The 11,408-nt window shown below is 61.3% G+C and overlaps 1 protein-coding gene across 2 annotated transcripts; it reads left to right on the forward strand.

Annotated features, from left to right (window-relative positions):
* The first annotated feature begins 2,238 nt into the window (after positions 1 to 2,238).
* On the forward strand, positions 2,239 to 6,921 carry GRAP (GRB2 related adaptor protein). 2 transcript variants are annotated; one of them, XM_021550538.4, is made up of 5 exons: positions 2,239 to 2,393; positions 3,362 to 3,459; positions 4,549 to 4,671; positions 4,832 to 5,000; positions 5,653 to 6,904. In XM_021550538.4, exons 1-5 carry the CDS (start codon positions 2,316 to 2,318, stop codon positions 5,836 to 5,838), a joined length of 654 nt encoding a protein of 217 aa, XP_021406213.2. In that variant the 5' UTR covers positions 2,239 to 2,315; the 3' UTR covers positions 5,839 to 6,904. The 2 variants fall into 2 exon arrangements, with proteins under 2 accessions (XP_021406213.2, XP_085448214.1); XM_085592088.1 differs by lacking the exon at positions 4,549 to 4,671 and having other exon boundaries at positions 5,653 to 6,921.
* The last annotated feature ends 4,487 nt before the right edge of the window (positions 6,922 to 11,408 follow it).

Here is an 11,408-nt window from a genome sequence, read left to right on the forward strand (position 1 = left end):
GTCCCTCCCGATGTCCCCACTGCCCCCTCACTGCCATGTGGGCTGCACAGCCCGCGCTCCAGGGGATGTCCCTAACCCTGTCACCAGTGTCCCTGGTGTCCCCAGTGTCACCAGTGTCCCCAGTGTCCCCAGTGTCCCCAGTGTTGCTGATGTCCCCAGTGTCCCCAGTGTCCCCAGTGTTCCCAGTGTCCCCAGTGTCCCCAGTGTTGCTGATGTCCCCAGTGTCCCCAGTGTCCCCAGTGTTCCCAGTGTCCCCAGTGTCCCCAGTGTTCCCAGTGTCCCCAGTGTCCCCAGTGTCCCCAGTGTTCCCAGTGTTGCTGATGTCCCCAGTGTCCCCAGTGTTCCCAGTGTCCCCAGTGTTCCCAGTGTTCCCAGTGTTGCTGATGTCCCCAGTGTTCCCAGTATCCCCAGTGTCCCCAGTGTCCCCAGTGTCCCCAGTGTCCCCAGTGTCCCCAGTGTTCCCAGTGTTCCCAGTGTCCCCAGTGTCCCCTGGGGCACTGCTGCCATCTGCTGGCACGATCCCATGCTGCTCCGGTCCTGAGCCTGGCCACCGCGCCAGGCTGGGTGGGGACCCGCTGTGACCCTCTGGGGACCCTCCATGTCCCTCTATGTCCCTCTGGGGACCCGCTGTGCCCCTCTGTGTCCCTCTGGGGACCCGCTGTGCCCCTCTGTGTCCCTCTGGGGACCCTCTGTGACTCCACTGTCTTGTGCCCCCTGCCTGGCACTGTGGGACCACCTCTAGCTCCAGTCTGGACACCCCTAGGTGTCCCCAAATTCCCCCTGCTGCTCCAGGAATCCGAACCCCAAAGCTGCTCCCCGTGTCCCCCACGGCACAGGTGACTGTCACCCCAGTAAGGCTCTCCTGGGCTGCAGGTGTCTCCCACACCGGCCCCTTGCAGTGCCCGGACACCCTCCCTGCCCCATTGTTCCCCGTGTGGGACGGCCGGGAGTGGCCCCTGTGTCACCCACTGGGCTGATGGGGCAGGGACAGGATCCGGCGGGGGAGCAGCGGCTCTGCTGGGCTGTTCCCCCAGGGAACATCCAGCTCCATCCCCCCCAAAGCTGCTGAGGGGCAGAGGAAGCTCATCCCAAGATGATTTCCTGCTGCATTCCCATCCCCTGCGTGTCTCAGGGATGCGGGGATTTGCTGAGTCCCCTCCTCCCTGGGACAGCCGAGCACATTCGGAGCCTCTTCCCACGGCCTCCCTGAGCCTCCTGGCCTTGCCGGCACCTCCGCATCCCCTGGGAGCAGCACATCCCGGGATAACCACGGGGGACTGTGCCTCGCTGGGTGGGGGGACACCCAGTGACACCCTGCACATCCCTCTGGCCTTCCCACGGGCACTGAAGTGGCCTCAGTGGGGTGCCTAGAGGTCCTTTGCTTTTCGGATGCAGTCGGGAAGCGGGAATAAGGTTTGGGAGAGGCGAACCACCGAGCCCAATCCCCGCAGCGGCTCTGCAAGCACCATGGCTCATCCCACCCCGGGCAGATGGCAGCAGCATCCTGCTCCTCGCTGGAAAATGCCCAAATGCACGGGCAGGGACTGCGCTGCAGCTGTCCCCGGTTTCATTCCCCGCAGCAAAGCGAGGCGGTGTCTGGCGGATTTTCCATGCGCTCCCTGCCCCAGCCCACACACAGGAAGGCTGCACAGCTCAGGGACCTTCCCGCTGGGAATGCTCCCCGGCGTGCGAGCCCTGCAGACTCCGTGCCTGACGCCCACGGGAGCAGCGGGAAGTTTTAGTGCTCAGTTTTAGTCTAAAAGGGATTTTTATTCCCTAAGCCCTGTAGAAGAAAACTGGGAAAAATCAGCTCGCCCAAGGGGCCAGCCCAAAGAGGCAAAAGAGCCAACATCAGTTGTGCTGAAAGCTCGCTGGGCAGAGCTGAGCCACGGAGGGTTCGCTCTGAATTCCCAAAAAACCAGGTGTGTGCATCCTCCCACCTCCCTCCGCCTCCGGCATTCCCACCCGCCGCCATTCTCTTGCTTCTGGAACAACCATTCCCACCAATCCCCCCTTTGGCAGCTCAACCAGAGACTCCCCCATCAGCGCTGCCCGTGCTCCCCAAACACCCTTCCCAAAATCCTCAACCCATCGCCATCCCTCTCCCATCCAAACCCCGGCCGGCTGCCCACCAACTCACCGCGGGGGAAACGCCAAATCCTTCTGCCATCCTTTGGCACGCCTGGCACTCGGGTGGGCTGGCACGGCTCCCCCCCGCCTCCGCCGCACATCTGGGCAGCTGTGGTGCCCCGGCAGCGCTGACATCAGCTCGGTTTCCTGCCCCGGTGCCGCGCCGTGCGCGCAGCCCCACGGCCATGGAGTCCGTGGCCCTCTACACCTTCCAGGCGACGGAGAAGGACGAGCTGCCCTTCCAGAAAGGGGACACCCTGAAGGTACAGGGGACACGGCTCGCCGGCTGGCGGGGGTTGGATGATGTTGTTTTGGGGTGACGGAGTGGGCCCGTGGTGACGCCGGTGCTTCCTTTGGCCCTGGCTTTAACGCTCCTGGGGCTTTCTGTGGGAGATAAGGAGCCGGCCTCGAGGATTTTGGAGTGTGGAGGAGCATTCCTGGCTTGCTACCAGGAACAGCTTCAGAGCAGGACACCCCCAGCTGGGACATGTGGCTGGCAGTGCCACCAGCTGTGCCCTGTGGCAGCCCCAGGGTCTGGGACACGTCTTCCCTGTCCGGGGGGCACTGGAGGGCACAGGGCAGCAGGAGCATGTGCCCAAACACCCACCCGGGCATTGGGGTGGGCGCTCAGATGCCATCTGGCAATCCCAAAAAGCTCCAGGGGGGCTCAGAACATCCCTGGGGGCAGCAGCCCTGTGATGGGAGTGATGGCAGCTCCTCCCTGCCCATGTGCTCATCCCTTCGGGCTCTCCCCGGACCCCTGGCACCCTGTAGCCCCTCCGGGGGGCACATCCAGGCTGGAACCCAGAGCCCCAAACCCCCCGTGCCATCCCTGCCTCCCGGCGTGTTTTCCCCGTGGGTTTCGGATCCTGTTTTCACAGCTGTGCCGGCCCCGGGCCCCTGCGGGGGAGGCTGGAAAATGTCACACGGAAGCGGTGTCAGCACCCACTGCCACCGTGCCGGGGGACACGGGGGCCTGGCTCATGGCCTGGCTGCTCCAGGGACAGATTTCACCCTCTTCCCTGGGCAGGGGTCTGGGACAACACCGGGCACCTTCCAGCTCTGTGAACCCAAAGCCCGCAGGGTGTGCCAGCACTGCCAAAGCCCCCTTTTCCCCAGGGGATGCTTGGTGGGTGTTGAGGGGTCTGGGGCAGCAATGGGGTCCCCATCAGCCCCCCTGCCAAGGGAATGGCAGCCAGGCTGACACCTCCCTGCTCCTCTCCCACCTCAGATCCTCAACATGGAAGATGACCAGAACTGGTACAAGGCTGAGCTGTTCGGCCGTGAGGGCTTTGTCCCCAAAAACTACATCAAGGTCAAGCCACACCCGTAAGTACCACCCCACCAGCCAGGCAACAATCCCAATTCCCAAAGGTCTGCCACGCGCCAGGGTAGTCCCACACGGGGGGAAACTGAGTCACAGAGCTGGGGGGGGGGAGGGGGGTCAGTCTGCCAGTGTCACCACAGCCTGAGGGGACAAAAGGCAGCAGCACGCCCACGTACCCCCAAAAATCCAACCCTCACACCGAGCTGCCACTAAATAAATGATAATTGGGGAACAACAAAGCGTTACGGGATTATGACTGCATTAAACACAATCCTATTACCGTGTTATTAAAGCCCAGCCTAATCCATCGCTGATTGAACCTGTGTTTTATATATCCTTAGCCCCTGGTAAATCACATTTAAATGCCAGAGCGAACGCGTGGGCTCGGGGCAGCCCGGGGCACATCCCACTGCTTCTCCAGCTCGGGATAACAAACGGGATGGGCGAGACGCAGCCTCTTCCATGCAGCACCTGGAGGGGCTGGCCCTGTGCTAAACTCCGCGGCTGATCATTCACCGGGCAATTCTTACAGCAGCAGAGAATCTTCCCAGCCCACGGACCCGAAATATTCGGGCACAGGGGTGGGACAGGGGGACTCTGCTCCTTGAGCCGGTTTGGGAGCTGCCGGCGGTGCAGCAGGAGGGGTTTATCCTGGCACCGGGGGTTTATCCTGGCACCGGGGGTTTATCCTGGCACCCGGGGTTTATCCTGGCACCGGGGGATTTCTGCTATGCCCCTGGAAGAGCTTTTCCCACCAGGGCCCAAGGGACGCGGAGGAGGGGACAGGCGGCAGAGCGGGGCCGAGGCACGGGGTGACAGCGCAGGTGACAGGATGCGGTGGCGGCTGCCGGTGACGCGGAGGGGGCAGCGCGCCCACAGCACCCTGAGGTGCCCCCCGAAAATTCCGGGCTGAACCAGGAGGGGGAGGGAAGGGAGAAATTGCCGGCGGAGGGTCGCAGCCCCGCGAGGAGCCCGGTGCAGACCCCTCTCCCGGTGGCACCGGGATTCTCGGGTGCGGCGCCGGGGGGTGCCCGGGGGTGCCCGGGGGTGCCCGGGGGTGCCCGCGTGGCTCAGCCCGGTGGCCCTCGCAGGTGGTACGCGGGCAGGATCTCCCGGCAGCTGGCAGAGGAGCGGCTGCTCCAGCGCAATCGCCTGGGAGCTTTCCTGATCCGCGACAGCGAGAGCGCCCCGGGCGAGTTCTCCCTCTCCGTCAGGTGAGCGCCCTTGGGACGCGCGGCAGGAGGGGAAGGGTCTCCTTCCATCCCTCCATACATCCATCCCTCCATACATCCATCCCTCCCTCCATCCCTCCCTCCATCCCTCCATCATCCCTCTATCCATCCCTCCATCCATCCATCCATCTTCCTTCTGCAGCTATGGGAAGGACGTCCAGCACTTCAAGGTGCTCAGGGAGAGGAACGGCAAATATTTCCTCTGGGAGGAAAAGTTCAACTCCCTCAACGAGCTGGTGGATTTCTACAGGATGACCACGATTGCCAAAGAGCAGCAGATTTTCCTGTGGGACGAGGACCAGACCCAGCAGGTACCACCATGGACGGGCCCGTGGGTCCCACACCCTGCATGAGCCCCCTCGAGGCTCAGTGTCCCTGCAGAGGGACAGGGACATCCCTGGCTGGCACCTCAGCGGGGTGAGGAGCAGGAGAGACGTGGTGCTGCAGGGAGGAAGAGCTCCTGGAGCAGCTCAGCAGGGCAGGGCAGGGCAGGGCACTCATCCCTGTCCCTCGGGCCAGGAGTGATGCCCAGGGCAGGTGGCAGAGCCAGGGCAGGGCACGGCCAAGCTCCAGCAAAGCCAAGCCCTGGGGCAGTGGCTGTGGAGGTGGCAAAACTGGACTTTGGGAGCTGGGATGGGGAAAGCTCCAGCACCTGGAAGGAGCTGGGAAGGAGAGGGTGCCAGCTGCCCCCAAGGGTCCCCTGGGCACCCATTTTGGGTCTCCAGCAGCAAGAACAGGGAGTCTTGTGCCCTGGGGTGTTCCCCTCCACCTGGGCTTGTCCCCAGCGCTCCACTCTTCCCTTTTCTTGCTTCTGTCTCTCCAAAGGAGGCATCCCAAGGCTCGTCCTCACGCCGTGGTGGCACGGCGTCCCCACCAGGGCCCAGGCAGTGCTGCCCAGTGCCGGGGGCTGGCAGATGGGGACCCCTCTCCTCCCACCAACCCCTGCCCTCGGCTTCCCTGCAGGTGAAGAGACCCCGATTTGTGCAAGCCCAGTTCAACTTCTCAGCCCGGGAGGGCTCCCAGCTGCCCTTCCTCCGCGGGGACATCATTGAGGTCCTGGACTGCCCTGACCCCCACTGGTGGCAGGGGAAGATCTACGGCCGTGTTGGGCTCTTCCCCCGGAGCTACGTCCACCCCATCCACCAGTGACCTTCAGGTGACCATCCACGAGTAACCTTCAGGTGACCTTCCACGAGTGACCATCGACAAGTGACCTTCTTCAAGTGACCATCCATGAGTGACCATCCACCAGTGACCTTCAGGTGACCATCCATGAGTGACCATCCACAAGTGACTATCCACGAGTGACCATCCACGAGTGACCATCCACCAGTGACCTTCCAGTGACCATCTACCAGTGACCTTCAGGTGACCATCCACCAGTGACCTTCAGGTGACCATCCACGAGTGACCCTCCCCACGCAGACCGGGCAGGACCCAGCCCCGTTGTCCCCGCTCACCAGAGCTGCCCACACAGCCTGAGTGTCCCTTTGTCCCTGGTCCGTGTCCCCCAGCCCAGGGCTGGAGCTGGCAGCGCTGTTCCCTGGGGAGGGAGTGTGGAGTGTTCAAAAAAAAAGCTTTTCCAGAGGCACAATCCAGTGGGATGGCAGCAACAGAGGGAGTGAGCCCAAAACCCCAAACCTTGAATCCTCTCCAAACCCTGTAAGCAAAGCCCCAGCTCCAGGGAGGGCTGCAGGCAGCCAGGATCCACAACTCCAGGGAGGAATTCCAGGGCTCAGGGTACCAGGGAAGGCTGATCCAGGCAGATTCCATCCTCTGGGTGCTGTTCATAGCTGTAAATTGTGGTGCTTTTTTTAATATTATTTTTTATTTAGGGCCATTAAAATGTGTTTGGGTGTTGCCCCTGAGAGTGGCTGCTCCTTTTCCAGCGCTGCCAAGGCGTCCCATCCCTCCATTCACGCAGGTGCTGCTCCACTGCAGTTTTGCTTCCCTGCGACCCCATTTCCCCACCCCAATGCCTGTCCCTACCCCCCCAAAAGGATTTTCTGCCCCCACAAATGCCCCCCACACCTCACACCTCCACTTAGGGAATGTAGTGCTCAGAACACCCAACTCGTTGCACCAGTGGATTTAAACATCACATCCCAAAAAAATGAAAAATAGCACCCAAATCCTCATTTTTCCCCTCTCCGAGCACCTCTTCCCCACCCCAGGGGTTGTCAGGGCGCTGGGCAAAACAGACATAGCAGAAAATACTGACACACATCAGGACCATGGCGCTGATGCCACAGACACGGGCCCAGAACGGGGGTTCTGGGGGGTCCCTGAGGGTCACAGCCGGGGGTCCCGTGGCCTTGGGTGGCTCTGGGTGGCCAGGCTGGCTGAGCAGGAACCTGGCACAGAAATGTGGTGAGTGTAGAGGACAGATGACCCCGGGGACAGCCACCTCCTGGAGCTCAGACCCCCAGGTCTGGGAACTCGGGGCTCTTTGCCACCCCCCAATCAAAGCCCTTTCCTCAGGGCTGGACCGAGATGATCTCTGAGGAACCTTCCAGCCCAAACCGTGATCCCAGGATGTGGCATCTCCTCCCTGGTGGGTGTGGGGGCAGCTGGGACCTCCTGACAACTACTCAGGAGCCAACCCACGCTGAGGAAAACCTCACACAGCTTTTTTCCTTCTGCCCAGCACATTTCCTTGGCTCTGTCCCTACGACCCGCAGCGTCCTGCTCGCACTGAGGGACCTGCCCGGGATCCACCGCAGCCCCGGGCGGGCAAAGCCCTTCGCAAACATTCATTATCCATCCTGGGGAAAGCCGTCCTGCCTTGTCACACCCTTGTCACCGGCAGCCAAGCCAGGGAGGAGCTAAGCAGGCCCTGAGCCAAGCGCCCCTCTTCCCAAGGGGCACAACACGGGACCCCCATTCCCCGGGATCGCTGCCCATCCCCTTTCTGGAAGGGGATGTGGAAGATGCCAAGAAAAAGCCGCTGCTGCAGCCGCTGCTCCAGCCGAGCCTCGGCACAGCCCTGACCCAGATTGGCTCCTTGTTGTTGTCTCCCCGGCCGGTGGCACCGAGCCGGGCATTCCCCGGCGCTGAGTGCGCCGCCCGGGGCACCCCCGGGCACCCCGGGATGTGCGGGCAGCGCTGCCCTCCGCACTGCCCAGCGCTGCCCTCCGCACTGCCCAGCGCTGCCCTCCGCACCCATCCCAGCTCCAGCGCTGCCCTCCGCACCTCCACATCATTTGTGGGACCCCCAAACACAGACCTTCCCACACCATCTATGGGGTTCCCCCAAACACAGACCCTCCCACACCATCCGTGGGACCCCCAAACACAGACCTTCCCACACCATCTATGGGGTTCCCCCAAACATAGACCCCCCCACATCATCTCTGGGACCCCCAAACACAGACCCCCCCACATCATCTCTGGGACCCCCAAACACAGACCCTTCCACACCATCTGTGGGACCCCCAAACACAGACCTTCCCACACCATCTATGGGGTTCCCCCAAACACAGACCCCCCCACATCATCTGTGGGGTCCCCCCAAACACAGGTCCCCCCCAATCTCCAAGCCCTGGCAGCAGCTCTGGGGTGCAGCAAAGCCCAGTGGGGATGGAGTCACCCCTGGCACCCACCTACCCCTGCCATCAGCTCGACCACCAGCCTGGGGCAGGCGATGCTGGAGCAGCCCAGGGTGGCCCCGCACACACGGGTGCACTCCTCGGGGTCCACACAGCCCACGGAGTCTGGGGGACAGAGGCAGGTGACAAGCTGAGACCCCTGACAGGGTGGGGGCCAGCCCTGCACCCCTTCCCCCCTCATGCCCCCTCCCACTGGGCAGATGTTGAGCCTTTGCCGTGGCCACCGTGGCCAGACCTTGGCAGGACAGCGGCTGGAGGAGCAAGGAGCACATCCCACCCGAGAGCTGAAAATCCTCCTCTGCTCCTCACTCCCACCCGCAGCTCCAACACCTCAGGGCCCGTCCCACCCCTCGCCTCCCGCTGCCCAGCCCAGTGCAGGTTGGATTTTTCCCACATTAAACCCAGTGACAGCTGCCAGGGGGAATCTCCAGAGCCAGAGGCAGCAGAGCCCCGGGGCCAGCCCGGTTCCTGCACCCCTGTGGCAATTTCCTGGGCATGGGCAGCACCAGCAGCTCCTGGGATTTGCGTGGCAGCGCTCCAGGACCATCAACACCCAATTATTTCTATGTCTCAACGAGTGATGAACCCTTTTTTTTTTTTTTTTTTTAATTGTTACGCTCATAAAATATTGAAATGAATGGAAATTAATGTCAGGCATTAATATGGATGGGCTGCCCGGCTCTCCGGGCTGCACCCGCCCAGGCAGGAGCACGGGGACGAGCACGGGTGATCCCTGCACAGGACTGGCAGCACTGTCCTGGTTCTCCTGCCCGGTGACCTCCACCAACGAGCCCTCAGCCTCCCAGTTTGTCCCAAACACTGGTGGTGACACCTTGGCACCTTCCACAAAGGAGCACGGGGTGAGCTGCGAGCACGACTCGGTTGTGGGCAGACCACAGGCCGTGCTCAGCACATCCCAAGGATGCCAAAAAGCCCAGCCTGGACTCAACCCTGAGGTCAGAGTCAGCGCTGAGGCTCCAGTGACTCCTTCCTGCAGCAGCCCTGAGCAAAGCTGCCATCAGCGCTCTGTGCCTCAGTTTCCCCTCTCTAAAACACCACGTTGTGCACGGCTCCATGCAAATCGTTGGTGGCTGGAGGGTGGAAAACGTCCCAAAGGGCAAGGCAGCGTCTGGATGTTGTGTTCCAGCTGAAATGCCTGCCCCAGGCCTCAGCTCTACCGAGGAACACTCGGTGGCACCTCGGCGTGAGTGGGAAGCAGGATCCTCCGAGCCAGGAGCAGCGCTCGGTGTCATACCCCACTGCCTCACTCTCAGGCCCGCTGCTAAAAATGGAAAATTAGTTAGGACCTTGTAATTAATGCTTCCATCTGCAGGAAAGGGGCCGTGTCTGCAGCGGGTGCTGCCTGTCCAGCTGGATCCACCCGGGGACGCCTGGAACGATGAGGACCAACCTGCTCAGCCACAGCCAGCCAAGCCTGCAAACAGGGGCTGCACCCAATTCGGGGCCTAAATTCACCACGTGGGGTGAAGAAACGCCCGGGATGGGGAGATGGGGGACCCAGGTGAGCATCAGGTGGAGATGCTGCAGGTGTGGGGTTCTGCCACCCCAACCCGCCCCCGCCAGCAGAGCCAGCACATGGCGGCTGGGATGCAGCATTTACCCCACATGCAATAAATCATTAGTGCACACACACCCCGTGAAAGAGTCTGTAAATCTCCTGGCACAATAAAAACACCTGGAGCGAGCAGCTCAGGCGGCCAAAACCACAACACGCTCCTGCCACGCCACACACCCACACTCCAGCACCCATCTGGGCCATCTCCCATCACACCCAAAGAGGTCCTGGGTGCTGGCTCAGTGCTCACCTCTGTCCATTTGCTGTCCCCATCGCTGCCAGCAGCGCTGGGATTTCACCTAAAACACCCAGGTTTGGTTCCAGCCCCCTCAGTCTCTGCTGCAGCAGTCAGTGAGCAGGCCACAGCATGGGGATGTCATCCCACCCCTGGGAAATCCCTGCAGGGTCAGCCACAAAGTCACCAGCTCCACCTGAAACACCTCCTGAGCTGATATTCTTCGGGAGCCAAGCACTTGGATCTTCCCCAAGTTGATGTGGCACTTGGGGACGTGGTGTAGTGCTGGAGCTGGCAGCGCTGGGTTGGACTCGGTGACCCTTTCCACCCTTAGTAATTCCATGATCCCAACAAACTGCTGCCACATTCCTGTGTCCCCCAGCCCTGCTGCACCTCCTGCACAGGCCAGGCCAGGGCTGGGCACAAGCCCACGCAGGATTTGTCACTGTGGGACGAGCAGGGCCACTGTGCCTGCAGAGAGGAGCACTTTGATGGCCCAGCGCCTGGCCAGACAGGCGGCTTTGCCCCAGGAGCCTGACTCAGGCAGGGCCCTCATTTATCCGGCTGTGAATCCAGATGAGCCACGCCAACGCCAGGGACAGACACACAGCCCATGGCACTTCCCTTTTTTTGCATTGGCGCAAGAATCTGACCCCAATTCCTGAAATTCGTCTTCAGCTGAGCTTCCAAGAGAAAAGCTCAAGAGAGCTTGCACAGTTCTGGCTTGTGAGCACCAAGTGGTGAATCCAGGGTGGGGTTTTTTGTCCATCTCACTGTTACTAATGAGACCTGTCACAGCCAGATCTGGTGATGTGGCCGTGACCACGCTGTAGAAAAAGGGAGAGGACAAGACAGGACATGACAGGACAGAATAGAATAAATGGTTTCATTTGGAAGAGCCCTACAACAATCATCTGGTCCCACTGCCTGACCAATTGAGGGCTGACCAAAAAAATTAAGGGCATTGTCCAAATGCCTCTTAAACACTGACAGGTTTGAGGCCTTGACCACCTCTCTAAGAAGGTTGTTCCAGGATTGGAACACCCTCTACGTAAAGAAATGCTTCCAAATATCCAGTCTAAACCTGCCTCAGCGCAGCTTTGAACCTTTCTGGCAGCTCCCACTCGGTGCTGCCCACCCTGGACCCACCCTGGCTCCGAGCTCCTGCACCAGCACAGGAGGGGTTAACCACAGGACAGAGCTCTTTGGCTGGGAAATATTGACTTACCAGCCGGCACAGCGGGAGAGGGGGGAATCTCAGAGGGAGATTTAAAAAACAAATAAATAACGAAACGCCCAA

The sequence above is a fragment of the Lonchura striata genome, chromosome 14 (assembly GCF_050655825.1).
Source record: "Lonchura striata isolate lonStrDom1 chromosome 14, ASM5065582v1, whole genome shotgun sequence".
In the NCBI taxonomy this organism is placed as follows: domain Eukaryota; kingdom Metazoa; phylum Chordata; class Aves; order Passeriformes; family Estrildidae; genus Lonchura; species Lonchura striata.